Source organism: Danio aesculapii, chromosome 24 (assembly GCF_903798145.1).
Source record: "Danio aesculapii chromosome 24, fDanAes4.1, whole genome shotgun sequence".
In the NCBI taxonomy this organism is placed as follows: domain Eukaryota; kingdom Metazoa; phylum Chordata; class Actinopteri; order Cypriniformes; family Danionidae; genus Danio; species Danio aesculapii.
In genome coordinates this window covers 11,982,663-12,010,275 of record NC_079458.1, presented here as the reverse complement: position 1 = coordinate 12,010,275, position 27,613 = coordinate 11,982,663, and the positions used below count along the sequence as shown (strand labels likewise).

The window sequence follows — 27,613 nt, the reverse complement described above, 5'->3', positions numbered from 1 at the left end:
TATTAAATTTATTTAATTAAAAAAATTATTTATTACTGAAATTTTTCAAAAAGGGGACCTATTATGCAAAAATCACTTTAATAAGTGGTTTAAACACAGTTGTGTGGCATCAGTGTGTGAATATAGCCAGCCTCTAATAGTAAACATTTATTAAATTCTATTTTTTATAGTCATGCTTCATAAAAAATGTCGGTAGAAACACTTTGATTGACTTTCTCCCTTTGCCCATGTCATCAGAGAGGGAAAGCCCTGCCCATGTGTAAAAATCTCACCCTCATTACCATAAACAGCCCTGAGTGAGAAGCAGTCATATGCCATTAGAGTTTCAAATCCGCCACTATGCTGACACATAGGCATTTATAGCTGGGAGCACAATCTCGTTTGAATTTAAAGCGACAGACACTAAAACGGCACAATTTGGGTCAAAGCCTATTATTTATAGTAGTAATATATACATATGCACTCACCGGCCACTTTATTGAGTACCTCTGTCCAAATGCTTGTTTAACGCAACTTTCTAATCAGCCAATCACATGGCTGCAACTCAGTGGATTTAGGCTGCTGCAGTTCAAACCGAGCATCAGAATGGGGAAGAAAGGTCATTTAAGTGATTTTGAATGTGGCATGGTTGTTGGTGCTAGACAAGCTGGTCTGAGTATTTCAGAAACGCACAACCATCTCTAGAGTATACAGAGAATGGCCTGAAAAAGAGAAAATATCCAGTGAGTGGCAGTTCTGTTTGCGCAAATGCCTTGTTGATGCCAGAGGTCAGAGGAGAATGGGCAGACTGGTTTCAGCTGATAGAAAAGTAACAGTAACTCAAATAACCACTCGTTACAACCGAGGTATGCAGAAGAGCATCTCTGAATGCACAACACGTCCAACCTTGAGGCAGATGGGCTACAGCAGCAGAAGACCACACCGGGTGCCACTCCTGTCAGCTAAGAACAGGAAACTGAGGCTACAATTCACACAGGCTCACCAAAATTGGACAATTCATTAATTTTCTTTTCGGCTTAGTCCCTTTAATAATCCAGGGTCACCACAGCGGAATGAACCGCCAACTTATCCAGCACGTTTTGTGCAGTGGATGCCCTTCCAGCCGCAACCCATCTCTGGGAAACATCCACACACACTCATTCACACACATACACTACGGACAATTTAGCCTTCCCAATTCACCTGTACCACATGTCTGTGGACTGTGGGGGAAAAAGGGAGGAAATCCACGGAAACGCAGGGAGAACATGCAAACTCCACACAAAAATGCCAACTGATTCAGCTGAGGCTCGAACCAGCGACCTTCTTGCTGTGAGGCAACAGCACTACCTACTGCGCCACTGTGTCGCCATTGGACAATTGATGGTTGGAAATATATTGCCTGGTCTGATGAGTCTTGATTTCTGCTTTGGAAGGGTAGGGTCAGTATTAGCCGTCATCAACATGAAAGCATGGATCCATCCTGCCTCGTATCAACGGTTCAGGCTGTTTTTTTCTTGGCACACTTTGGGCCCATTAGTACCAATTGAGCATCTTGTCAACATCCCAGCCTACCTGAGAATTGTTGCTGACCATGTCCATCCCTTTATGACCACAGTGTACCCATCTTCTAATGGCTACTTCCAGCAAGATAACGCACCATGTCATAAAGCGCGAATCATCTCAGACTGGTTTCTTGAAAATGACAATGAGTTCACTGTATTCAAATGACCTCCACAGTCCACAATCCAATAAAGCACCTTTGGGATGTGGTGGAACAAGAGATTCGCATCATGGATGTGCAGTCAACAAATCTGCAGCAACTGCGTGATGCTTTCACAATATGGACCAAAATGTCTGAGGAATATTTCCAGTACCTTGTTGAATCTATGCCACAAAGGATTAAGGCAGTTCTGAAGGCAAAAGGGGCTCCAACCCGGTACTAGTAAAGTGTAACTAATAAAGTGGCCAGTGAGTGTATATATTCTGCTCTAGAGTTCAGATAATAATACTTTAATTCTTTTTAAGACCATTAATTTTCTCTAAATTGATTAATCAATTTTTACTACTTTTTATGAGAACATGGAATCTCTGAAATAAATCCGGCCAATCATGTCCTGGAATTTAACCCTTATCAAACCACGTCCACTCAGCCAGACAGAAGAGCACACTCTTAAGACAGGTTTCTGCTTAGTCAACAGGCAGACAGCAGGTGTTGTTTTCAACTCACTCTGGGTCAAGTGTTTTCATCCCCAAAGGACCAAGAAGCTTGGTTTCAACAATCTCTAAAGCTTTCCAGGCTCTTTGCACCGAAAACAACTCTGGCGCCTGGTGAAACAAAGAACTATATAAGAGAAGGGACTCCAAAAACAATTGAAAAGATATTTAACATGTCAGAACTCACCACCACCATGGCGATGGTAAAGTTGGGCCTGAGCTGGTAGTCACACCAAGGACTAGAAGCCCCATGACTGTCTTTGTAAATGCATTTCTTGTGAACCAAGTCAGGACGTTGCTCATTTGGATCTGCAGGGTCGTCTGAGACATAGAAAAACTTTTCAAAGTTCTCCTGGATCCTTTGATTCCACTCCTTATAGGTGATTGACTGTTCTGCTCCTGGAAAATTTAAGTTTTTCAGTAAGTTTCAAGTATATATGTATAGCGCTTTTTACAATAATGTTTGTCCCAAAGCAGCTTTACAAAAAGGTGCACATTATTATTACATTACTGTCAAAATTGTACCACATTGTAATGCTATTATTAAGCTTTATAGTGAGGCATTAGCATGCCGTCAGCTGAATTTACTGTCTCACAACAGTAAATTATGATACTACTGATATTGCAGGCATTACAAATTAGAAAAGAATAGAAAAGTCTAGACTCAAAATTATTCTGCTGTTGCATTATTCATCTCTACTCCACTAAAATGTTACCATAATTAAACAGTTAAATAAATAAATTATTGAATAAATATGTATTAATTAATTAACACACACATGCACGCACGCACACACACACACAGACAGACAGACAGACAGATAGATAGATATATATATATATATATATATATAGAGAGAGAGAGAGAATATTATTATTATAAATTTTATTAATATAATTACAAATTTGAGTAAAATGTAGAAACAACCAAAAGCATACATAAACGAAAACAGTAACTTTTTTTCATAAAATAAATAAATAAATAACAGTACAAAAATATTATCTTAAACGCACTTAAAAAAATTATACCATATGGATCAAAATAAAAATAAATAATAAAAAACAATGAATTAATATCAATACCCTATTTTCTAACTAACTAACTAACTAACTAACTAACTAACTAACTAACTAACTAACTAACTAACTAACTAACTAACTAACTAACTAACTAACTAACTAACTAACTAACTAACTAACTAACTAACTAACTAATTAACTGACTAACTAACTAACTAACTAACTAACTAACTAACTAAATAACAACAAATAACAACAAATACAATTTAAACAAACTTAATTAAGCAATTTGCTTTGTTAACAAGTACAATTTCTGCCATAAAACTCTATGCGCACACAGGCTGATAGGTTATTTAATCTGCTCCTGTGTCATTAACTACATGCCGCAGGAGATTGTTTGCTGTTTCCTCGGCAGCCAATGAGCTTGCTCCTGATCAGATTAAATGCTGCTCCACCCCAGCTCCACCTGTTTAGATCTGCTATGGGGGTTACATATGTTATTTTTGCAAAAGCAGTGTGTTATATTCTCAAACGGCATGTCTGTGTATATATACAAAGACTAAAGAATACACAAGACATGTAACTTTTATAGTTTTGAATGGGGACAAGTGTAACGGTCAATATGGCGAATGAAGTCCCGCCTTCTAGTAGAGGAGCCAATCATTGATCGCTATAGACTGACGATTCTCCATGGGAGAAACTCGGACCAGACTGGCGCTTTTACGACAGTTTGAGGGTTAACAAACGGTGAATATTTCCTTCACAGACATAAGAAATATATCCACATAAAGCGTGAAATCTGTGCTTCTAAATGAACCAAGTGCACTTGAAAACAAAAGTTTTTTGGTTTTGTAATCTGTATAAATTGAACGCGTCAGGTCTTGATGCCCAATTCCGATTTGTTGCCTATGTCTGATTTTTTTTGCCTGTCCGTTTACACTCATGTGATCCATATCCGATTCATGTGTTTACACTTGCCATACAACTTACGACGTCACACATGTGTAAAGGCAGGTTCTAGCATCTGCGCCACACTGGCCATGATGGAAGAAATTGTCCTGCTTTTAACTCTCGAAATATGGAGGTTAGCCCAACTTTAAAATGATTTTTTTACGGAGGAGGAGGGAAAGGGCCGTCATCGCAGCTTGCACGTATGGTTTATATATAGTGTCCTCCACCATTTAGAGGAATTTGTGGTTCCGAGAGAGATCTCAGGTCTGGTGGGAGCAAATTGTGGCGACTGACAACTTTCCTCCTCCATGTTTCCTCTGTTGTTGTTTACTGCATCAGCGTCTCCACACATGCTCTTCCTTCTACATCGTTAAACCGCGTAGAAGTACCATATTGTCGCAAGTTTAATGACGTACAAAACGGAATGCCTCAATAAATCCGATCTGCCTGTTTACATGGATCGTCGCATTGTCCCATATCCGATTCATGTTTAATTTATTTCCACATATGATGGAGACCTGAAACCGATCTCTGAATATCTGAATGCATGCATTTTTTTTTCGTGTTTACATGGTCATAGAACAGATCCGATTTGTTTCACAAATGAGCAAAAAATCTGAATTGGGTCACATTTAACTGGCAGTGTAAACGGGGCCAAATAGTCACTGTCATTTCAGGAGGAGATCCGCCATCAAGACCAAGTTGTGAATTACTTCAGAAGACCAGCACGATCAGATGTTCATTATCCAGAGGATGATCATGTGTAACACTGCCATGAATAAAGTGATCCCGTTTATTTCGAGTGCGCATGTGCATTAGCTCAGGCAACCTAAAAAATGGACATTTTGTTTGATTCGGACGTTTAGAAACTAAACTTATGAAACCATTGTTGTTTAAGTTTAACAGAGATTCCAAATATGTAACGTAATCGTGAGCTTGGCAAACAGTTTCGAAGAATTTGATGCTTGCCCATCCAGACAGAAAGGTCCAGCATACTGCCCAAGAGGCGTTTCAAAGATGCCCACCTAGTGAAATGACTCAAAGGGACTTTGGAATATACTGGCAATAGCAGTTCTCAGTACTTGTTTTGCCATAATAATCAAAGCAGCAGCAGCAGCAGCAGCGTAGCAGGTCTATCCCACCAAGACCAAATACATTAACATTGCCATATACATAACCATCACCATACTAAATTCCGAGAGTGTTCATGATAGAAGTAAATAAATAAATCAAGCACATTATTTAATTGCTGGAACCTCATTTTAATGAGGATGTGCTACAGATTGACGTACCATCTCTGTGTATTTTGACAGAGGAGTATGGAAAATGTCCAGTCTCATTCATCATGATCAGCCAGCGCACCGCTGACTTACTAAGACCAACAATCTCCACCGCAGAGCCGTCCCTGCACAAAAAAACACATCAGCTGACATAAAGAGGACTGGTTTATCCACTGAGCCTCAGTGCTTATTCCTCAAAGCATTCTTTTGTGCTAAATATAGTGGGTTATTATTACAGGGGTTTAGCATGACACATATGACAGTGGGAATATATAGTACAGTACCTGGGTGTGGCTGGAACACCTTTATTAAGGGCTTTATCACTCTCTCCCATTTTATCCATCCATGTCCCACAGTTAAAGCCATTTCCGCCGTAAACAAAGCCCGTCTCGGGATTTACTTTGGCCTCCACGTTAAAGCCTATGGGGCAGGATAACAGGAAATGAAATGGTTTGCGACAGACTTGGAAATAGGATCTCCAGTGTGCTTTCGTGGAAACGCTTCACACCTTCATGCTGCATGTTCCAGTCGATCTGCGGACCGGCGTTTCTCTCTCTGAACTGGATTCCCTGCATGTGACGCTGCATGGTTTCTTGAATGAGCACATACAACGGCTGGTCGTGAACCTGTTTATGAACAAATACATTAAGTGTGGAGAGTCAACAGACAAAATGAAACTGTCACATCAAAATAAACAAATACTGTACTGTACTGTGCTTTATTTATAATATTATAATTATTTGAAAACCAACCAAATTAATTCATTTAATTATGTATTTATTACTATAATAATAATAATAATAATAATAATAATAATAATATAAAAATAATAATAAATAAATAAATAAATAAATAAATAAATAAATAAATAAATAAATAAATAAGTGCTACAAATATGTGACCTTTCCACTGACCAAAAAAGGCATTTTTTGGGATATTATTTAGACTGGATATACATTTTTTGTATACAGACTGCAGTGTTGTTGGGTAAAGTATATATAACATTATATAACAATCTTAAGTCACTTAAAAAAAAAAGTGTTACTTAGATACTTTTTAAATTAAAATTATGAAAGTTCTCAAATAGTTATAAAGCAACAAGTATTGTTAAGCTATTTTTGCAAGGTTTTTTTTTTATTAATTATATATATATTTTTAAATGAAGCTAGGCTTAAGATTGTAATATATTACTTATCGTATCAACTTTACCCAACACTGTGATCTAAAAGGTTAAAAAAAACATGATAAATGCAGCCTAAATGTGCTCCAAGTAACTGACATAATAGAAAGAGGAATTAAATTTTTATTTACCCAGGAAAGAACCTTTGAAAATAAAGCTTTTATAGGCATTTAATTCAAAAATGTGTAAATAATTATAATTATTTTCACATTTGATTATATTTATTCACATATTTATTCACGTTTTAATGCTGGCACTTCTATAATTCTAACCAATGCTAATATAGTCAGGCAATTCTGAAACAATGTTTGGCAAATCCAAGGGCTAACATTTTGTATTATCCATTATCTATATAATATTGTCTATGAGGTCTATCTATCTATTGAAACAATGTCAAAAATATTGTTTTGTAAGAATGAAAGTAATTCATAGCATTATACAGTTTCAAGTAGGAGTGTAGCGGTACACGCATTCATACCAAAACAGATTTGCATAGATACTTTATTATTTATTTATTTATTTATTTATTTATTTATTTATTTATTTATTTATTTATTTATTTATTTATCAATTCATTCATTCATTCATTCATTCATTTATTTATCATTATTTACAGGCAAAATAAAGCTTGTCGAATTAAAAATAAACAAATACAATATTCTAAGCTTTGTTTTGATATAATCATCTTAAATATCCATGCTTGCATTTAAACATGAATTGCATATTGTTACGGAAGCAGACGGACAAACAAGGGGAGTAAGTATAAATGAGGTTTATTACAACAGCAGAGTAATTTGGATACTGATTGAGAGTTGAAATGGAGTTTGGAAGAACTGATGATTCTCTTTGCCAGGTGGGATGATAGACACAGAAGGATGACCGAATGCACACACCAGAGGACTTGCGGGGAAGACAGACTGACGAGACACACAACGTTGACAGGACAACTGGAACACTGGACAGACTGGAATGAAAACAGAGATACGGTAAGTATATTTGCTGAGATCGTAGGGGAGTGAAACCTAGGAAGTGGTTCACTCAGAGTCCGCTTCGTAGGAACGAGACCGGACAATGAGTGAAGTGAGGTGTGTGCTTATATAGTGAATGGGAGTGATTGGGTGCAGCTGTGCGTGGTTAATACTCAGGTGAAGGTGCTCGGTGCGTGATGTTGGTGGAAGAGCCTGGCCAATCCGTGACATTACCCCCCTCCCCAGGGCCCGCTCCTGAGGGCCTGAACCTCCGACGTCGTGGTGGTCTACCTCGTCCTCGAGGTGCTGGAAATTCTGGGTGATTGGAGTGGAACTCTTCCATAAGTGCGGGATCTAGTATATCGGATCTGGAGACCCATGACCTCTCTTCTGGACCGTATCCTTCCCAGTCGACGAGGTATTCAAGCTGACCACCACGACGCCGGGACCGTAGGATGTCCTTGACTTGGTAGATGGCCCCTTCTTCTAACATCAGGGGGGGAGGAGGTTCCTCTTCATGGCCAGGCTCTGTGGAGGGAATCAGAGGATCGTGAAAGGGTTTTAGAAGGGACACGTGGAATGTGGGGTGGATTCTGTACTGTGGTGGTAACTGTAATTTGTATGTGACGGGGTTGACCTGTTCCAGAATGGTGAAGGGACCAACAAATCTGGGACTTAATTTTCGGGAGGGCAGTCGCAACCGGATATCTCTGGTGGAGAGCCAGACCTTTTGTCCTGGAGTATAGATGGGGCCTGGAATCCTCCTCTTATCAGATACCTCCTTTGTTCTGCGTACTGCCCTTTGGAGATGGTGATGAGCATCGTCCCAGACTCTCTCGCTCTCCCGGAACCAGTAATCCACTGCGGGGACATCAGATGGTGCGCCATCCCAGGGGAAGAGTGGAGGTTGGAACCCTAGGATGCACTGGAATGGCGTGAGTCCGGTGGTAGGTTGCCGCAGGGAATTCTGGGCGTATTCCGCCCAGCCCAGAAACTGGCTCCAGGAGTTTTGGTGACCGTGACAGAAGGTCCGGAGGAACCGCCCCACTTCCTGAATTTTCCTCTCGGTCTGGCCGTTGGTTTGGGGGTGATAGCCAGACGAGAGGCTTACGGTCACACCTAGGAGTCTGAAGAATGCTCTCCATAGTCTGGAGATGAATTGGGGTCCTCGATCCGAGACTATATCTTCTGGTAACCCAAAATTTCGAAAGACGTGGTTGAACAGGTTTTCGGCGGTCTCCAGGGCTGTGGGTATACCTTTCAAAGGAATCAAACGACAGAATTTAGAGAATCGATCTATGATGACTAGAATGCAGGTGTTACCTTCAGACAATGGGAGGTCTGTCATGAAGTCAACTCCTAGGTGTGACCAGGGGCGGTTTGGGATGGGCAAGGGATGGAGTTTACCAGCAGGTAGATGGCGAGGACTCTTCGCCATAGCGCATTCTCTGCAGCCTTGGACGTATCTTCTCACATCCCTCGCCATGTTCGGCCACCAAAAGCGTTGGGATAGCAGCGAGAGGGTGTTGTTGGCCCCAGGATGTCCTGTGCCCAGAGATGTATGGCTGGAATGAATGAGATCTACCCGTTGGTTTTCAGGGATGAAGCGTCGATTGGGGGGACAGCCCGGCGGAGTTCTGGATTCTGGAGTGGCGTTTACTGTAGGAGCGGACCATTGGATGGGACAGATAGTGATCTGATCGGGAAGGATCTTGGCCGGTGTCTCAATAATTTCATGCTGGTCGTGAATTCTGGAAAGTGCGTCTGCTCTGATGTTCTTTGAACCTGGTCGATATGAGATAGAGAACTGAAATCTGGAGAAGAACAATGACCAACGGGCTTGACGAGGACAGAGTCTTTTAGCATCTTTTAGGTATTGGAGATTTTTATGATCTGTGATCACCTGGAACGAATGTTTGGCCCCCTCCAACCAGTGTCGCCACTCCTCCAGGGCGAGCTTGATGGCCAGAAGTTCTCGATTTCCGATGTCATAGTTCCTTTCCGCCGGGCTGAGCTTCCGGGAGAAATAGGCACATGGATGGAGTAATGAAGGAGTACCGTGGTACTGGGACAGGATGGCTCCCACTCCGGTGGTCGATGCATCCACTTCGACCACAAACGGCAAGTCAGGATCAGGATGAGTCAGCAGTGGGGCTTGAGTGAAGGATTCTTTTAGGTTTTGGAAGGCTGCGGCGGCTTCGGGAGGCCAGGGTAGTGCTTTGGGTTTATTTTTCAACAGGTTGGTGAGCGGAGCGGTGATGAGACTGTAATTCTGGATGAAACGTCGGTAGAAATTAGCAAATCCTAGGAAACGTTGGAGTTCCTTTATGGTCTTTGGTTCGGGCCAGGAGATGACGGAAGTGACCTTCCCCTCGTCCATACGAACCCCTCTTTGATCGATGATGTACCCCAAGAACTGAACAGATGGTGAATGGAAGGAGCATTTTTCAGCCTTGAGGTACAGGCGGTGTTTCCTGAGGGTTTTCAGGACCTCCGCAACGTGGTGGCGATGTTCGGCCTCACTCCGGGAGTAAATCAGGATATCATCTATGTATACAATGACGAAGAGATGAAGGAACTCCCGGAGAACTTCGTGGATGAAGTTTTGGAATACGGAGGGGGCGTTAACCAGACCATAGGGCATGACCAGGTACTCGTAGTGTCCAGTAGGGGTCACAAACCCAGTCTTCCACTCGTCCCCCTCACGTATTCTCACCAGGTTATAGGCGCTGCGGAGGTCCAACTTGGTGAAAATTTTGGCGGATCTGAGTTGTTCCAGGGCCGCAGGGACGAGAGGAAGGGGATACCGGAACTTGACTGTACCTTGATTTAGGGTTCTGTAATCGATACATGGCCGCAGCCCTCCATCCTTCTTAGCCACGAAGAAGAAACTTGAGGCAGCAGGTGACGTGGATGGACGGATATACCCCTGACTCAGAGCCTCATGGATGTACTCCTCCATTGCCTTGGTCTCCGGAAGGGACAACGGGTAGATCCTACCTCTGGGCATAGGAGCATCTGGAAGCAGGTCTATGGCGCAGTCCCATGGCCGATGTGGAGGTAGCTGGGAAGCTCTCTTGGGGCAAAATACATCCTCGTATGAGGAGTAGATCTTCGGGATCTGAATGGATATTTTCTCGACAGGACTTTCGACAGACGTGACGTAGACGGTAAGGGGTCTTTGAATTTGTAAGGGTAGATCGGGAAAACAGCTGGATCTGCATTCTTCTCCCCATCTCTTAATCTCTCCTGTGCCCCAAGAGAGGATGGGATCGTGCTTCACCAGCCACGGGCGCCCTAAGATGATATCCATCGATGCACCCTCCAGAACCAGAAATTGAATCTCCTCTTTGTGGAGCAGTCCTACTTGGAGATTGACGGGTTCACATTTTCGATGGATACGTGCCTGAGAATGGATATCGTTGGTTATGGGCTGAATCTGGTAGACGTGCGTCGAGGCTTCGGTGTTAAGCTGTAGTCGGCGACAGAGGGCGTGCGAGATGAAATTTCCTGCTGACCCGGAGTCGATGAGGGCTGTGACTGAAACTGAGACAGAAGGGGTAGTTAACTGGACATTAGTGGTGAGAGGATGCATCTTTTCAATGGGAGAACTGAACAAACTCACCACAGAGCGTGTTGGACGAATGGGACAGTCCAGCCTGACATGTCCTTTGGCACCACAGTACATGCACAGACCCCGGGTCAGCCTCCTCTGTCGCTCGGTGATTGTGAGTCTACCAGATTCTATGATCATGGGCTCTGGTTCTGGAGGAACGGCTGGCTCTGGCGAACGGAGGAGTGCTTGTGATACCGGTGGAGGATCATGCTGGTAGACCCTCAGACGATCGGAACAGCGCAGAGAGTGTTGGATGAACTTCTCCAATCCCATCGTGTCGTCGAGGGCGGCCAGCTGTAACCGGAGGCTGGGCTCTAGTCCGAGCCGGTAGGTTGTGAGGAGAGATCGCTCATTCCACCCGCTAGCAGCAGCCAGAGTTCGGAACCTGAGAGCATAATCCTGAGTGGACATGGCTCCCTGTTTGAGATGGTATAACTGTTCTCCAGCTGCTACTTCGGCATCCGCGCGACCAAAAACCTCCTTGAAATATTGGGTGAATGACTGAATGGAATTTGTTACCGGCCCAGACTGTTGCCAGATGGTTTCAGCCCACCGAAGAGCCGACCCAGAGAGAAGGGAGATGATGAATGCGATTTTGGACCGATCTGTAGGGTATAACTCGGGTTGCATAGTGAATACCAGAGAACATTGTAGGAGAAATCCATTGCACTCCTCCGCCCCGCCAGAGTAGGGCGCTGGTCGAGCCATGGGACTGGATGAGTGGGTGGACGGTGAAGAAGTGCTCGGTGCTGGTGGTGCTTCGGGAAGTGGAGCAGATGGTAGTAGCACTCTCTTCAATGAATCCACCAACTCCTGAAGGGGATCGTGAGTGCTCATGCTGTTGGTAGTTGAAGGTCCGGTCTTCTGTTACGGAAGCAGACGGACAAACAAGGGGAGTAAGTATAAATGAGGTTTATTACAACAGCAGAGTAATTTGGATATTGATTGAGAGTTGAAATGGAGTTTGGAAGAACTGATGATTCTCTTTGCCAGGTGGGATGATAGACACAGAAGGATGACCGAATGCACACACCAGAGGACTTGCGGGGAAGACAGACTGACGAGACACACAACGTTGACAGGACAACTGGAACACTGGACAGACTGGAATGAAAACAGAGATACGGTAAGTATATTTGCTGAGATCGTAGGGGAGTGAAACCTAGGAAGTGGTTCACTCAGAGTCCGCTTCGTAGGAACGAGACCGGACAATGAGTGAAGTGAGGTGTGTGCTTATATAGTGAATGGGAGTGATTGGGTGCAGCTGTGCGTGGTTAATACTCAGGTGAAGGTGCTCGGTGCGTGATGTTGGTGGAAGAGCCTGGCCAATCCGTGACACATATGTAGGAATAAATAAATAAATAAATAATTGCATTAATTAAGGTAACAAAAAAATAAGTTACAAAAAAAAATTCTGTAAACATGTGATTCTTTGTGTAAAGAATTTTCTCAGTCATTCACCCAGGAAAAAATAAAGTATATGTATTTCTTTCAAAAGTGTGAACTGTATTTAATTTAATTTAAAAGAAGCTACAAAAAAGCAATAAAAGAAAACCATATGCTTTTTTTTTATGGCACATCTCATCTATAATGGCGTTACGGTAGCACAGTGGTTAAAACGATCGCCTCACAGCAAAAAGGTCACTGGTTTGAGCCTCTGTGTGCAGCTTGCATGTTCTCCCCATGTTGGCGTGGGGTGGGTTTCCTCCGGGTGCTCCGGTTTCCCTCACAAGTCCAAAGACATGCACTATAGGCAGTGGTGTAGCGCAAAATGCGTGGGTCCCCCTGCAGGGACTATTGAGGGGGACCCCAGATTGAGGAACGGTGTGGCGACCCCAGATTAATAAAGGGACTAAGCTAAAAAGAAAATGAACAAATGAATGAATCTTATCTATAATGCTAACTAATGCAATTGCAAATGTGGAAAAACTGTTTGTCAAATCCAATAGCTAATATTTTGGATGGTATATGGAAGTATGATCTATTAAATAAAAAAATTCAGAAAAATTATATGAAGAAGTGTTATGGTACACATATTTATTTTTAATTGTATATGTCTTTTATGCTATTTTTATAATTATTTTATTTAAATTATATTTAAATTATAAATATTATATTTTAATAATAATTTTATTTTATCTTTTGTAGTATGTTTATATAATTTATATTATTTAATTACCAATCTATAAATCAAGTAAGGGCATAGAAATTTTATGTAAATTCTAGCCTTTAATAAATAGAAATATGCAAGAAATATGGCTTCCTATTAAGCGTAGACAGATTTCTTTATCCTTAAGAACATCATAAATGCATTTGCTTCAAAACAGAGCCGCAGTTTGTTCAGTAAACCACAGTTTGTAAAAACTAAGAAGCTATTTAAAGGCATGTTTCGTTCCCTGTAGCTGTCTTCAAAACACTTCTTGTGCACAGTTACACTTCTAATGTTATGTATCATATCATGCAGTCAGCAGTCAGAGATTGTATCATTTCTGCTTACCACTGTCCCCAGGGCCTGCGCTTCTGAATCATCAGTGGGATACATACGTGACACAGGGCACATTAGTATATCTGTGCCGCTGGGCACGATGGTACAGTAGTCCTGGATACACTGAAGCCACCACCACACTGCATCACGACAGTTATAACGGGCTGCGACACCCTGACCCAGCAGATTCGGGATCAGACCGTGACGCATTGTTCCAGCAAAGGCTAAGATGATGTCTCTGCAGGGGTGTAAAGAGAACACAAAAATCATACTCAAAGTTAAATGTTTCCAATAAAGTGCAAGTACCTTGCTTGTAATTCAGGGGGGCTAATAATTCTGACTTCAAATGCATATATATATATATATACACACACACACGCACGCACACAAACACACACGTATATTTTTATTTATTTATACAACAATTTTGTCTGGTTCTTGAATCTGATTGGCTGATAGCAGTGTAATATTCTGCCAGTAACAGTAAACATGTGTTTAGCGTTTATCCTTATTTTAAAGACATCCGTAATCTGGTAACGTTAGTGATTGCGTTGCTTTGGCTTTTTCTGGGTTAATTATTATGATCTCCACATTGCAACAGAGAAATACTGGAAAATCTCTGTAGATTGAGAAGGCATTTCATGCTGTTCAGCCTTATAATCTTAAAATGTGAGCAAAATCACCTGTTTTGTCATCGCTTTAGACATTACGCTAGAGAATCATTCAAATACTAGCTCCAAAGTGATGTTTATGAACGAGCAACGGTTTCTGCTGTTCTGACGTCAGCTGTAGATGGGAATAAATGGTGGAGGAAAGTAGTTCCTCTTACAAAAGGATTTTTAGACTCTCCATGAAAGTTTGATTTTCCTTTTTTATATACACGATTATTATCGTACTGTTGTATAAACGCAATATCACACTCGTAGCAGTGTGATGTGGCTGTATATCGTCACTGGTGGGACACTGAGGCACACACACCAGTGCTGATATACAGCCACATCGCACTGCTACTTGTGTGATATTGCTCATAGACATACACCTATTTTTTTAGCATAAATAAAATAGCAATACATACAAATTAAACAATATTGTTTAAAAATACAAATATCCAAAAGAGATAAAATTGGAATTGTGTGAGTTGCGGAATGTGTGAATTCCTTGAAATAGATTTTCTTTAAGTGTATTTAACTTAAAAATATGTTTTTTCTCATCTTTGGTTGACTCTAAATGTCAGTTAACCTGTCATATTTCCAAATGCAATGGTTGATGTTCTCATTATGAATTTAACTGCACAGATTCTTTTCACAGGTCAAAAAAAACCTTTAAAAATGTATGCATTACTTTTAATTTAAATAATTTTTTACTTCATAAAAGTTTTACTTGATTATGATTATTATTGTGTTATGATTTGTGTACAGATATATAGACAACTGTTATATATATAGGCATATTAAAATGTCAAATGTAAAAAAAAAAGGAAAAATTATTTTAGCTTTATATGCATTTCTTTTAAAATAGTGGAATTAATTATATTTACACAATCATTTGTATGTAAATACATATTTATTTACTTTGTGTTGGCACATCTAACCAATGCTAATATAATTACCTCTGAAACAGTGTTTATCAAACCCAATGGCTAATATTTTGGATGTGATATGCAAGTTTGATCTATTGAGTAAAAAAACTAACATGAAACAAATAATGTATGCTTTTGTAGAAATGTAAGTACAGTTTCAAATAGGAGTGTACTGGCACAAATATTCATATAGAAACAGTTTTAGTTTTTATATATTAAAAGCTTATAATATATTATAATATTAAATATTATATTATTAACATAATTACTAAATATTATACTTTTAATTCTATAGTTTTGTAGTATTAAATATATTGAATTACATATATGTACATTATGTTTATTTTACATCTAATAACATAGGAATTGGGCAGCTCAGTGGGTAGCACGATCACCTCACAGCAAGAAGGTTGCTGGTTCAAGTCCCGAATATAGGAATTTAATTTTAATAAATATGGCTGTATTGTTAATTCTAGCCTTTAATATCATAGAAATGTGCAAGTAATATGGCTTTGTATAAACAGCAATTCACAACATTAGTTTTGACAGATTTCAAATGTCAAAAATGCAAAAACTATTTTTTTAGAAGCCTCCAAAAACAACATCTATAAGATTTCCCCAGTTTTTTCTGTTAGGATCTTTCAGGGTCAAGTACAATAATTAAGTACAATTTCTGTCAAGAACACAATACTTTAAAGCATGGCTTGTGAATGATTTGTGAGCACTGTAAAGCTCAGTTCACCTGGCTTCCAGGTGCCTCCCTGTCAAAAGCATGAGGCCGCGCAGAGCTATGAAAGTGTCTCGACCCCAACAGCGGAAGATTCCAGTCGAGAAATGTGGCAGACCTGCACAGGTGAAAATGATTTCTCTTAAAATAACTCAACATTGAAACTCAAACTTTTAGTTAAATTTCAATACTTTCTTCAAGTCGTCAACTTTAGTGAGCTAAAAGACAGAGAAGAAACCAAGATGGCAATCTATTGATGAGTTTATGATACTGTTTGCATTTCAAAAATATTCAAATTATCAGCAATGATTTACTTGCTTATAAAGACAAACACAATTACAATTTTGGCCAATATATATAAACAAATACAATGGACTTCTTATTTACATTCGCACGGTGTGATTATGTCCCAATTTTTCCACAAAAAACTGCCACACTGCTGGTATCTTTTCTCTACCACAAACTTTTCTAACATTTCATGTGATTGGGAAGCCACTAATCAGAACTCCTACAGCCAGCAGCACATCTAAAGTGGATCAACTGGCAAAAAAATCCAAAATAGAGTGTCTTTAATAAATTATGTGACAACAACATTTAAAAAATGGTAATTTATAGGCTGATAAAAATGACACAGCTCTTCTTGTTCAAAAAAGGTTAGCTTCTTTTCTTTTGTTGACACTAACCATCAGCTAACATGTCCCATTTATTATGCATTTACATTTGCAAATGATCTGAACAGCAAATTATCTGAACAGATTCTTTCCCCGAAGTCAAAACAAATCTTTTCATTTGATTCAAATCTTGATACAGATTGACTGACGACACAAACAAGCGGTTTCACCAACTTATTAAAATGAATTCTAAATGGCACTAAAAGCAGAAAATTCATACAAGGATAATTCATATAAAATGTTATGTACATGTCATGTTTATACAGTCAAAAAAAAACTATAGCTATAGCTCTAGCTTTGCTCTCTTTCTGCTTTAAAACATAAAATAAAAAGTCTGTGATTTGATGTGCATAAAAGGAATTTATTGAGTCTAAACCAGCTTGAAGAATCATGTACATTGCTTTGCTCTGGGATTTAGCTTTGAGTTTGCATACATTTAGGCAAGTGCAAATATTTTATGCAGATACCAGGCTAAAGCACATGGTCACTTACTGAGAATATTCAAAATGAACTAACCTCAGAATCAGATGAAAAAAGAAAGTTTCATCTTTATGTACTGCACATATTTAATTCAATGAACTATGTGCATAATTATAAAAATAAATAAAATTAAAAGGTAAATCAAATTAAAATGTACTGCACATAGGTAAGGGGGTGAAAACGACTTCCACCCTCATTATGTTCCACCCTCATTAGCATATTGGCTCTGAATGGCCCAGACTGGTGGGGCTGTATCTCTCCGAGCCTGGGCCCGATTTGCATCAAAGAGGTGTCGTCGGGCTCGTCACGGCACCGCGTTTCATCCCCTCTCGTTGGTTTGTTTTGTTTTGCCCCCTCATTAGCATACCGGATCCGATTGGCCCAGACCGCCACGGCTGTACCTCTCCGACCCTAGGCCCTATTTGCATAAACGAGGTGTCGTCGAATTCGTCATCCCTCCCTCTATCCATCCATCTATCCATCTATCCATCCACCCATCCGTCCATCCGTCCGTTCATCCCTTCATCCGCCCATCCACCTGTCTGTATATGCGCTTATCTGCCTAGTGTTCATTCCTGCTAAAGGGGAAAGGGTTTTTAGCGGAAATGAACCCTGCGGGGGGCGCCGATGAGGCCGATTTAAACGTATGTTGCTTCTAAGGCAATGGGTTTATATATATTTATTTTTTTAAGTAATGTAAATAATCAGTTTTTACAGTGTAGTATTATAATTGATGAAATTGATCCAACCTGCCGCAATAGACACACAGCACTGCTCCTCCTGCTTGGTTGCACTGTTGACTCGGACCGGGACGTCCTCCAGTTCAGGGGACAGAGGCGGCAGGGCAGGGACACGACCCACCCCACACATTTGAACTGACCCCAGGGCCAACTGCTTGACCAGGGTCGACCCATTCAGAACAAAGCTGGAAGTCAGTACACACGTTAATGCAAAATATTAATAACACTCTCAGACTATTAGATATCTGTACTACAAAAAAGAAAATGAGCGAACCTGGACATTTGGTTGAAGACTGCATCTACAGCTGTGGCATACGCTCCAACAATAATGGCATCGAAATAACATGGCACTAAGTAGCGTGGAAGATGCTTGAGGTATGAAAATACAGCGTTGAACCATTTTCCAACCTATCAAAAATCAGAAGAGAAAAAAATATTTCAATAAGAAATGTACAAACCAGGCTCAACCTGATTACATTCCCCTATATACATTTCTGGAGATCGCCAAATTCGTCCCAGGAGGTATGTTTTTTTTGGCAGTTTTTGTTTTCGTGAATCCAACAGAGGCCGCTGTGTACGATTTTTGAGATCTCAAATTTTTCTCGTTTGTGCCATTTGTGCCTGCTCTTCTCGCATAAATTCACCAGAAGCCGCTGTCGACTGACTGACTGACTGACTAACGGATCGACTGATCCACCCTCCTCCTTCCCTTAACCCAACTGTTTTCAAAAGCACCAATTGAGCAGCACACACACACTTCCCTAAACCCAACCGACAGTATTTCAAAAAGCAATCCAGAAAAAGAAAAGCCCTCGCGACAGCCTGATTTTTACCACGTTTTCAGATTTTACCACATTTTCACCTTCACCTACTTATTAATCCTTATTATTTACTTGTTTGTTTTATTTTATGGCTTTTGTTTTTGTCTTACCCGCTTTCTGGAATCGTTCTTTGTTGGACTCGAACCCCTTCGTCACAGTCAACTCTGCTTAACGTCACAAGTCTGACATCCGACGTACATGGCGAGATACTGGGCAAAGCGGTAACAGCGGAAAAGCTGTCCAAACAGAGGTAAGCAGTCAGCTGGAAGCGCAAAAACTTAGAGAACCTGGCAGATGGCTTTTTCCAGTTTGCCCAGTGGCTCGCTGTATATGTCGGTGGATCTGGAAGGCGGACCAGAGTTGACCGTGACAACGGGGTTTGCGTCTGGCAAAGAACATTTCCAGAAAGCTGGTAAAACAAAAACAAAAGCCCTAAAATAAAAATAAACAAATAAATAACAGGTTGAGAAAGAGCTAAAATCTGAAAACGTGGTAAAAATCAGGTGGCCATGAGGCCTGCATAGTCAAAAAAAAAACAAACTGCAAAAAAGGTAGTTTTTAGGACATATTTCACGATCTCCAGAAATGTATATAGGGGTACATATCTCCACAATAAGATTTTTTTTATTTTTTTTGTTATGAATGACTCTGTAGTTCCTTTTTTTCTGTTTAGAATATAACTTTAATTGTCTTAAATTGTCAAATTGTTTTAATGTCCATTAATGCAATGTTTCCTAACCCTGAATCCTAAATCCTGGAGGCACACCAACAAAACACATTTTGGATGTCTCCCTTATTTGACCCATTAACTTCAGGTTTTGAAGTCCCTTCTTATGTTCTAATAAGCTGATTCGGATGTGTTTGATTAGGAAGAGGTTGAAAACGTGCACTGTTGGTGAGTCTTCAGTAACAGGGTTGGGAATCACTGAATTAATGTACACTAACTGACAAAAGTCTTGTCATCGATCCCAGTTGTAAGAACAATAAATAATAACTTGACTGCTAGTTGATTATTTGTAAAAGTGGCAGAAGGTAGATTTTTCAGATGAATCATCTGCTGAACTGCATCCCAATCATCACAAACACTGCAGAAGACCTATTGAAACCCGCATGGCCCAAGATTCTCACAGAAATCAGTCAAGTTTGGTGAAGAAAAATAATGGTTTAGGGTTACATTCAGTATGGGGGCGTGCGAGAGATCTGCAGAGTGGATGGCAACAAACTTCTCAAACTTCAGCCTCTAGATCAAAGGTCCTGAAAGCAAAAAAGGTCAAGGTGCTCCATTGGCCAGCCCAGTCACCAGAAATGAACATTATTGAGTATGTCTGGGGTAAGATGGAGGAGGAGGCATTGAGGATGAATCTAAATAATCTTGATGAACTCTGGGAGTCCTGCAAGAACGCTTTCTATGCCATTCCAGATGACTTTATTAATAAGTTATTCGAGTCATTGCATAAATGTATGGATGCAGTCTTCCAAGCTAATGGGAGTCATACACAATAATAATTCTTTTTCCACTGCACCATGACTTTATATTCTATACTGGACATTATTTCTGTTAGGTGACAAGACTTTTGCCTAAACAAAGTCAGACCTTACTGTCCTAATTAAATAATTAAAAACCAAGGCATGATCATAGTTTATTTTGGTAAAATAAGCCTAATCTAGAAGCCTTTGCCTCTTAAATAAGCAATATCTGATACCAAATTATCAACTAGAATTCAAGTTATTATTTGTTCTTCCTAAAACTTGGATAGACTTTTGTCAGATATAGTTAATGTTAACAAATGACGATGATTACCAGAAACATTGTTTCCTACCTCCCGCAGAGCTCCGCCTTTATTGATCAGACGAGTGCTCACATAATCAATTATCCAATCGCCTTGTCTCAGATTGTCACAGAACGGATGTCCAAGGTCATTTTTTGGTCGAATCTCAGACAATACCGACACAAAACCTGTTAATAACAGAAGCACAAGTTTATTTCACTACAGAGACCCAATATTAACAATATAATGTGGGTATTTTGGTACCTTGCAAGCCTCCATACTTCAGAGGCATCCAGGAGGGAATATTATAGCAGCCACCACCGTCTTCCTGTTCCTCAGCATCACAGCGAAATAACAACACATTGAGCTCCGCCAGAGAGAGTTTGGATATTAAACTACAATTTAATTAAAAGCAACAGGCCTCAAGTGAGAGAATTGAATGCAGCAACAGCACAGTAGGTATTTCGCTTTGTGAATAACTGAGACAAAATAACGGTAAAAAATGACTCACAATTCTAAAGATATTTTCAGGATGCCGGCGACGTTGTTGTCAGTCAGACTGCCGGATTTGAACAGCCGGTTAAACTGTGAGAGCTGTGTTCGCAAGTAGCCCACCATTTTCTGAGAGTTTGGATCAAGGCTCACCCTGTGAGATCAGTTATATTCAATAAAAGGGAACTTTTAGCCATCACACTCTTTTCACTATTTATTCAATTATCAAACATATGTATATGGACATGTTTACACCACAAATATCTGATATTGACATTGTTTGTAATGTCTGAAAAATTTATAAATTATCTCTAATCACAAAAAAATTGGCATAATCTATTTAACCAGTCAAGTTTGGGAGCATAAATACAGTTGAAGTCAAAATTGTTTGAATTAGATTTTTTTCTTTTTAAATATTTCCCAAATAATGTTTAACAGAGCAAGGAAACTTTCACAGTATGTCTGATAATATTTTTTCTTCTGGAGAAAGTCTTATAGGCCATGGTCTTTAGCCTCCTTGGTGGATCGAACCGACCATGTGGAAGGTGGCCGGTTCAATCCCAACTCAAAACGTGTTGGGTGGTGTAGGACCGGCGGGGTTACATTGGTGCCGTGACCCAAATGGAATTGAGGTTTAGGGGGTGAGTGTAGCAGAGGGCAGCTAGTGACGTGCTGTTCAGGTAAACCTCACTCCTCTGACCTCTGAAGGTGTTCTAGCGACAGATGCTAGAGGCCATAGTCTTTAGCCTCCTTGGTGGAGCAACCGACTCACATGCGGAAAGTCGCCGGTTTGATCCCAGCTCAGAGCGGGTTGGGTAGTGTAGTACCGGTGGGGTTACATATGCTATCTCATGATGCCACACGAGACATTCAAGAATGGGAATGAATTGGTCAAATGATAATGACAAAATGGCGGATGTAGTATGTCCGAATTCCATTCACACTACACTGTAAAAAATTATATAATTAATAAGTACAATGTTTTTAGTGCATTTTAACTTATTAAACTAAGCTAATCATGATCCAACTTATTTTTATGAGTTACGCAAGCTGTTTTTAGTCAGTTTAATATAATTTAAGTTCAAATTACTCGTATGGTTAATTTGATTCAGCTTAAAAAGTGTATTTTTTACAGTGCACTCACGTTCGTACTATATAGAACATACTTTTTTAATGGTCGAGCAGTAAATTCAAATTCAAATATAGTACATATTCGAGTAGTTAGCGATTTCGGACGCAGTCTAGGTGACTTATGAGAACATTGCCCATTTTTCTAAAGGCTTATAAATCATTTAAGACTTTTTTTTAATAAAGTCCAAATGCACACTGTTTCAAGTAAGGGGTATGGTTAGGTGTAGGGTTGGGGACAATATAAAATGCAGTTTGTACAATATAGGTAAATAGGCAGCAAGGTGGCACAGTGGGAAGCACAATCGCCTCACAGCGAGAAGGTCGCTGGTTTGAGCCCCGGCTGGGTCAGTTGGCATTTCTGTGTGGAGTATGCATATTTTCCCCGTGTTTGTGTGGGTTTCCTCTATGTGCTCCGGTTTCCCCCACAGTCCAAAGACATAGGTAAATTGGGTAAGCTAAATTGTCCGTAGTGTATACGTGTGAATGAGTGTGTATGGATGTTTCCCAGTGATGGGTTGCAGCTGGAAGGGCATCCTCTGCGAAAACATATGCTGAATAAATAGGTGGTTCATTCCGCTGTGGTGACCCCAGATTAATAAAAGGACTTAGCCGAAAAGAAAATGAATAAATGAACAATATAAAACAATGGAAACCTATGGAATCTCCCCACAACTCACAAAAACAAATGTGCGTGTGTGTGTGTTACAAAAAAAGAGTGGATTCGGACTGATATGAATAAATGATTTTAAAATGATTAGAATTATTCAAAATTATAATAAATTAAAATGAAAAAAATCCATTATAGTGTAAATTACAACTAATTACGCAAGTCATTAATGGGATAAATGTCCGTTGGGGTCTGTATGTGTGTTTACCTGAATGCAATGACACTACCAGGCGTGAGCTTTTCGAACAAAATTTCCTCAACAAACTCGCTGCGCCCTTTCGTAGTGGCATCTCCCTGCTTTACAATTTGACTCTCCTTAAGCTGCAAACCAAAACACGTTTTATATTAAGGCTGAGCAGAAGGAACAAACACAAATACAGCAGTTTTAATTAACTAGACTTACAACTGAACTCCTATTAAAAGGAGCATTCCAAAGCAAAGAGCGTGCCAACAACCATACCCACAATTCACACAGAACAAAAAAGGCTAACAGACTTGAATTTAAAACCTGTTCAGTCTATCGCCAGTCATGCAGAAATAAATATGATGCTGACACTCCTCCTGTTCATGTGACATTGCAGCTGCTCTCAGCACTTGTGTCATGTTACCTGGATGTGTTCACGGATCTCGACCGTGTAGTTCGGCAAGCCATTAATGAACGTCTCATCTTTCACATATGACTCAGCGCTTCTCTCCACTGTGCGTGCCTCTAAAATCACCTCCTCGATTTTACCTGAGCAATGAGACGGCCAATGTGAAACTGGTTTATAAGTGTTTGAGTCATTAATCATTCTGTCTGAGTCATACTTCTGTGACATTTGAAGATACAATTAAATGACAAACCACATAAAACAGACAGGACTCATTTCAACAATGCAGTTTGAAAACAAAGAGTGTTGGGTCATGATCTGCCTCCTTTTTGTGTTTATTGTGTTTCGTTCTCTGAGGTCCACTTATAATGACTTGTACAAAAAGTTGAATGTTTCTTTCAAAAGTAAAATATTAAAATGTTGCGATACTTTTAAAAAAGTAACTAAACGTGTTATACATATATATATATATATATATATATATATATATATATATATATATATATATATATATATATATATATATATATATATATATATATATATATATATATATATATATATATATCTAACTGTCTAACTGCTCGTCAATACAAATTTCTACTCAGCCAATCACATGGCAGCAACTCAATGCATTTAGGCATGCAGACATGGTCAAGACGATCTATTGCAGCTCAAACCGAGCATCAGAATGGGGAAGAAAGGTAATTTAAGTGATTTTGAACATGGCATGGTTGTTGGTGCCAGACGGGCTGGTTTGAGTATTTCAGAAACTGCTGATGAGAGAATCAGTTGCAGATGCAGATGCAGAGAATGGTTCGAAAAAGAAAAAATATCCAGTGAGTGGCAGTTCTGTTGACACAAATGCTTTGGTGATGCCAGAGGTCAGAAGAGAATGGCCAGACTGGTTCAAGCTATTAGAAAGGCAACAGTAACTCAAATAACCACTCGTTACAACTGAGGAATGCAGAAGAGCATCTCTGAACGCACAACATGAGGTGAATGGGCTACAGCAGCAGAAGACCACACCAGGTGCCACTCCTGTGGGCTAAGGACAGGAAACTGAGGCTACAATTCGCACAGGCTCATCAAAATTGGACACTAGAAGCTTGGAAAAACGTTGCCTGGACTGATGAGTCTCAATTTCTGCTGTGACATTCGGATGGTAGGGTCAGAATTTGGCATCAACAACATGAAAGCATGGATCCATCCTGCCTTGTATCAACAGTTCAGGCTGGTGACTGCGTGACGCTATCATGTCAATATGGACCAAAATCTCTGAGGAATATTTCCAGTAGCATGTTGAATCTATGCCACAAAAGATTAAGGCAGTTCTGAAGGCAAAAGGGGGCCCATCTCGGCACTAGTAAGGTGTACCTAATAAAGTGGCCGGTGAGTGTATATGTATACCCCAATATACATTTTTGGACAGCGCAAAATATTTCTCAGAAGGTATGTTTTTTGCATTTTTTGTTTTTGCGAATCCATGAGAGGCTGCTGTCGACTGACTGACTGACTGAGCGACCGAACCTTCCTGCGCGTGCGGTGTGACACAGGCTTTACATGAATTGACTGATTCAGAGGTTGCATAGTCAATGCGGACGTTTTCATATTCATTTCAACATGGTTTCAAGCCAAAATAAAGCGAAATCAAAATTCTCTTGCCATTAGACTATATCACATTTAAGATCGGCTCTTTGATGCTACTTTCACTTTTTATAGAAAGATATGGGGAAATATTTAAACTGAATGATAGCAGTATAGAATGGGAAAAAATGGGAAATGCAGCCATACGTACCTCTGGCTACATAATTCGAGCTCTCCGAAAATGTATACAGGGGTACATTTTCACAATGAGCCCATGATGAATGTACTGCTAGGCCCTTTTACACCAAAACTGAAGTTCAGACTGAAAGAAATTCACCGCTTTACAGTTTCAGCTGCATTTTTAACTTTCTTCGAATTTTAAAAGTAATGCATTATTGTACTGGTTATTTGAAAAACTAATATGATTACAAAACTCTTTTAACGGCACTTGTAATGCATTATTCCTAACACAAAAAACAACAATCCTAATTTAAAAAGTTACACTTTTTTTTTTTTTCCTCCTTTATCCGAACACATGGTTTAATAGCACTTGTAATGTATTACTTCTAACCCTAAACGATTAAAAAAACAATCCTAATATACAAGTAATACGTTTTTAAAATTATTTTCTGGTTGTTTTTTGACCTCCTTAATCAAAACGCATGGTTTAATTAGGCATGGTGGATTGTAGATTGAGTAATTATCCAAAGGTATGACTGGATTGCGGGTTTTCAAGTTCAAAACTATAGCTGTGCCCACCGATGTTAACTTCTGCATGTGAAAACATTTAGGTTTCTCATTTCATGACCTCTTTAAAAGTGTCAGCATTTATACCTGGGATGTACATGGGTGCCAGAGACTCTCTGAATTGGTGTGTTTTGGGGTTTTTAAAGGCCGTACGACACACTGTAACAACAGATTGATGTGTGCTGGGGCAATGCCTGGTCACAGCCACTGTGTCTTCATCCAGCTGATCCACGTAAACCTGAGACACACGTGATGAACAGATATTAAGACAGAAACACACTCATAGTGATGTACTGAGGTGAAAAGTGGTGTAGGTTACAGGTATTATTAAACATAATAACTAGTGTTAGTTACACCAAACATAATATTCACCCATAATACTGCTGATTCTGATATAAATATCATTTATAGTGGCTCCAAAACGTATTTAGAAAGTGAAAGATGTCTGAATATTTTTGAATTGAGATTTTAAAACAAGGTGTTTGTACATGTTAGTTAAAGGAAATACAGTTGTTTGTTGTTAGCTCATGTTAACTCACTGCGCATTAACTAATGTTAAAGGGCAACTATGGTAAAAATCATATTTGTAAGCTGTTTGGACAGAACTGTGTGTAGGTATAGTGTGTCCCTTAATAATAAGTCTCTTTTTTACATTTGCTGATGTTACAATAGGATCTAAATCTCACCCATTTTGAGGCTGACTGCAATGTGAGGTAGGATTGCGTTTTCACCGCCCACTGAATTGATTGACAGCCATGTAGTAATACGTATAATCATATCAACAAGACAGGACGTGCACATAGCAATTGGATTAAGATTTGATCAGCTCCCTGTGATCTGTTCAGCTCACTGTGATCATCAATCATCATCAAATGTGATCAAGTTTAAAACGTTTTTTTTAAAAGTGCATGTAATAAAGTAAATACAGTAAAATCGCTGTAATTACAATTATAAAAGAAGACGCTTCAATCCCAGTTTGTGGACATTAAATCAGGTGTATTTTGTACATTCACATAACGGATGTCCATACTAATAATGAATAATAATGAATATTAACATGTATCCTGACACATTTGCCATGCAAAAACAGTGCAAAGTTAAACGCGCGTGCTGTGTGTGTGTCTGGGTGTATGTACGCATGAACATTGTAACGACAATGTGAAGGACTCATTGTTGCAGAAAGGCTTGAATTAACTCCACAACAAAAACATCAAATAATCATTGGGAAAGTTCATTCATTCATTTTCTTGTCGGCTTAGTCCCTTTATTAATCCAGGGTCGCCACAGCGGAATGAACCGCCAACTTATCCAGCATGTTTTTACGCAGCGGATGCCCTTCCAGCCGCAACCCATTTCTGGGAAATGGAAAAGTTCTTACTGTAGTATTTCTCACAAACGTTACGTGAGATCTGCTTCCTTTATGTCTGTCACGGTGCTGTTTATCTGACGCATCAGGAGACGAGGACACACTCTGACAGGCTCGTGGGAACAGTAGGCGGGTAGAACTAGCTCATTTGCGCTAAAGGCGCAGGCAACAAAAACAGCTACAAGATGCTCGGAGTTGAAAAATCTAATATTAATTCAAATAATAAATAATCTGACGGGTGTTTTGAGCTAAACCTTTACAGAAACATTCTGGAGACACAAAAGACTTCTCTTAAATCTTGAAAAATGGGTAAAATAGGTGCCCTTTAATAATCATCAATTTAGATGTTAATAATGCATTAATAAATATCGAATGATGATTAATATGCTGTACAAGTATTGTTCATAATTAATGCTGGTAAATACATTAAGTAATAATATAAAAACATTAAATCACACACATTTTTTTGTTTTTAATATGCTCTCTTAGACAAAGTCATTTTTGCTAATTTAATTTGATGCAGACACCTAAATGGATCACCTTGTCTTTA

The 27,613-nt window shown here is 39.7% G+C and overlaps 1 protein-coding gene across 2 annotated transcripts in view; it reads right to left on the bottom strand.

Annotated features, from left to right (window-relative positions):
- Positions 1-27,613, bottom strand: part of LOC130218745 (glycogen debranching enzyme-like) — a 65,919-nt gene that overhangs the window by 6,056 nt on the left and 32,250 nt on the right. For both annotated transcript variants that reach the window (XM_056450999.1, XM_056451000.1), the window contains exons 17-31: positions 25,785-25,935; positions 23,382-23,506; positions 22,982-23,094; positions 20,995-21,129; positions 20,748-20,878; positions 20,535-20,671; positions 18,168-18,301; positions 17,903-18,078; positions 16,018-16,120; positions 13,709-13,934; positions 5,956-6,073; positions 5,732-5,867; positions 5,460-5,572; positions 2,384-2,595; positions 2,210-2,307 (exon numbers count right to left, since the gene is read on the bottom strand). In XM_056450999.1, coding sequence (XP_056306974.1) covers positions 2,210-2,307; positions 2,384-2,595; positions 5,460-5,572; positions 5,732-5,867; positions 5,956-6,073; positions 13,709-13,934; positions 16,018-16,120; positions 17,903-18,078; positions 18,168-18,301; positions 20,535-20,671; positions 20,748-20,878; positions 20,995-21,129; positions 22,982-23,094; positions 23,382-23,506; positions 25,785-25,935 — 2,108 coding nt within the window. The remainder of the gene's footprint in view (positions 1-2,209; positions 2,308-2,383; positions 2,596-5,459; positions 5,573-5,731; positions 5,868-5,955; positions 6,074-13,708; positions 13,935-16,017; positions 16,121-17,902; positions 18,079-18,167; positions 18,302-20,534; positions 20,672-20,747; positions 20,879-20,994; positions 21,130-22,981; positions 23,095-23,381; positions 23,507-25,784; positions 25,936-27,613) is intronic.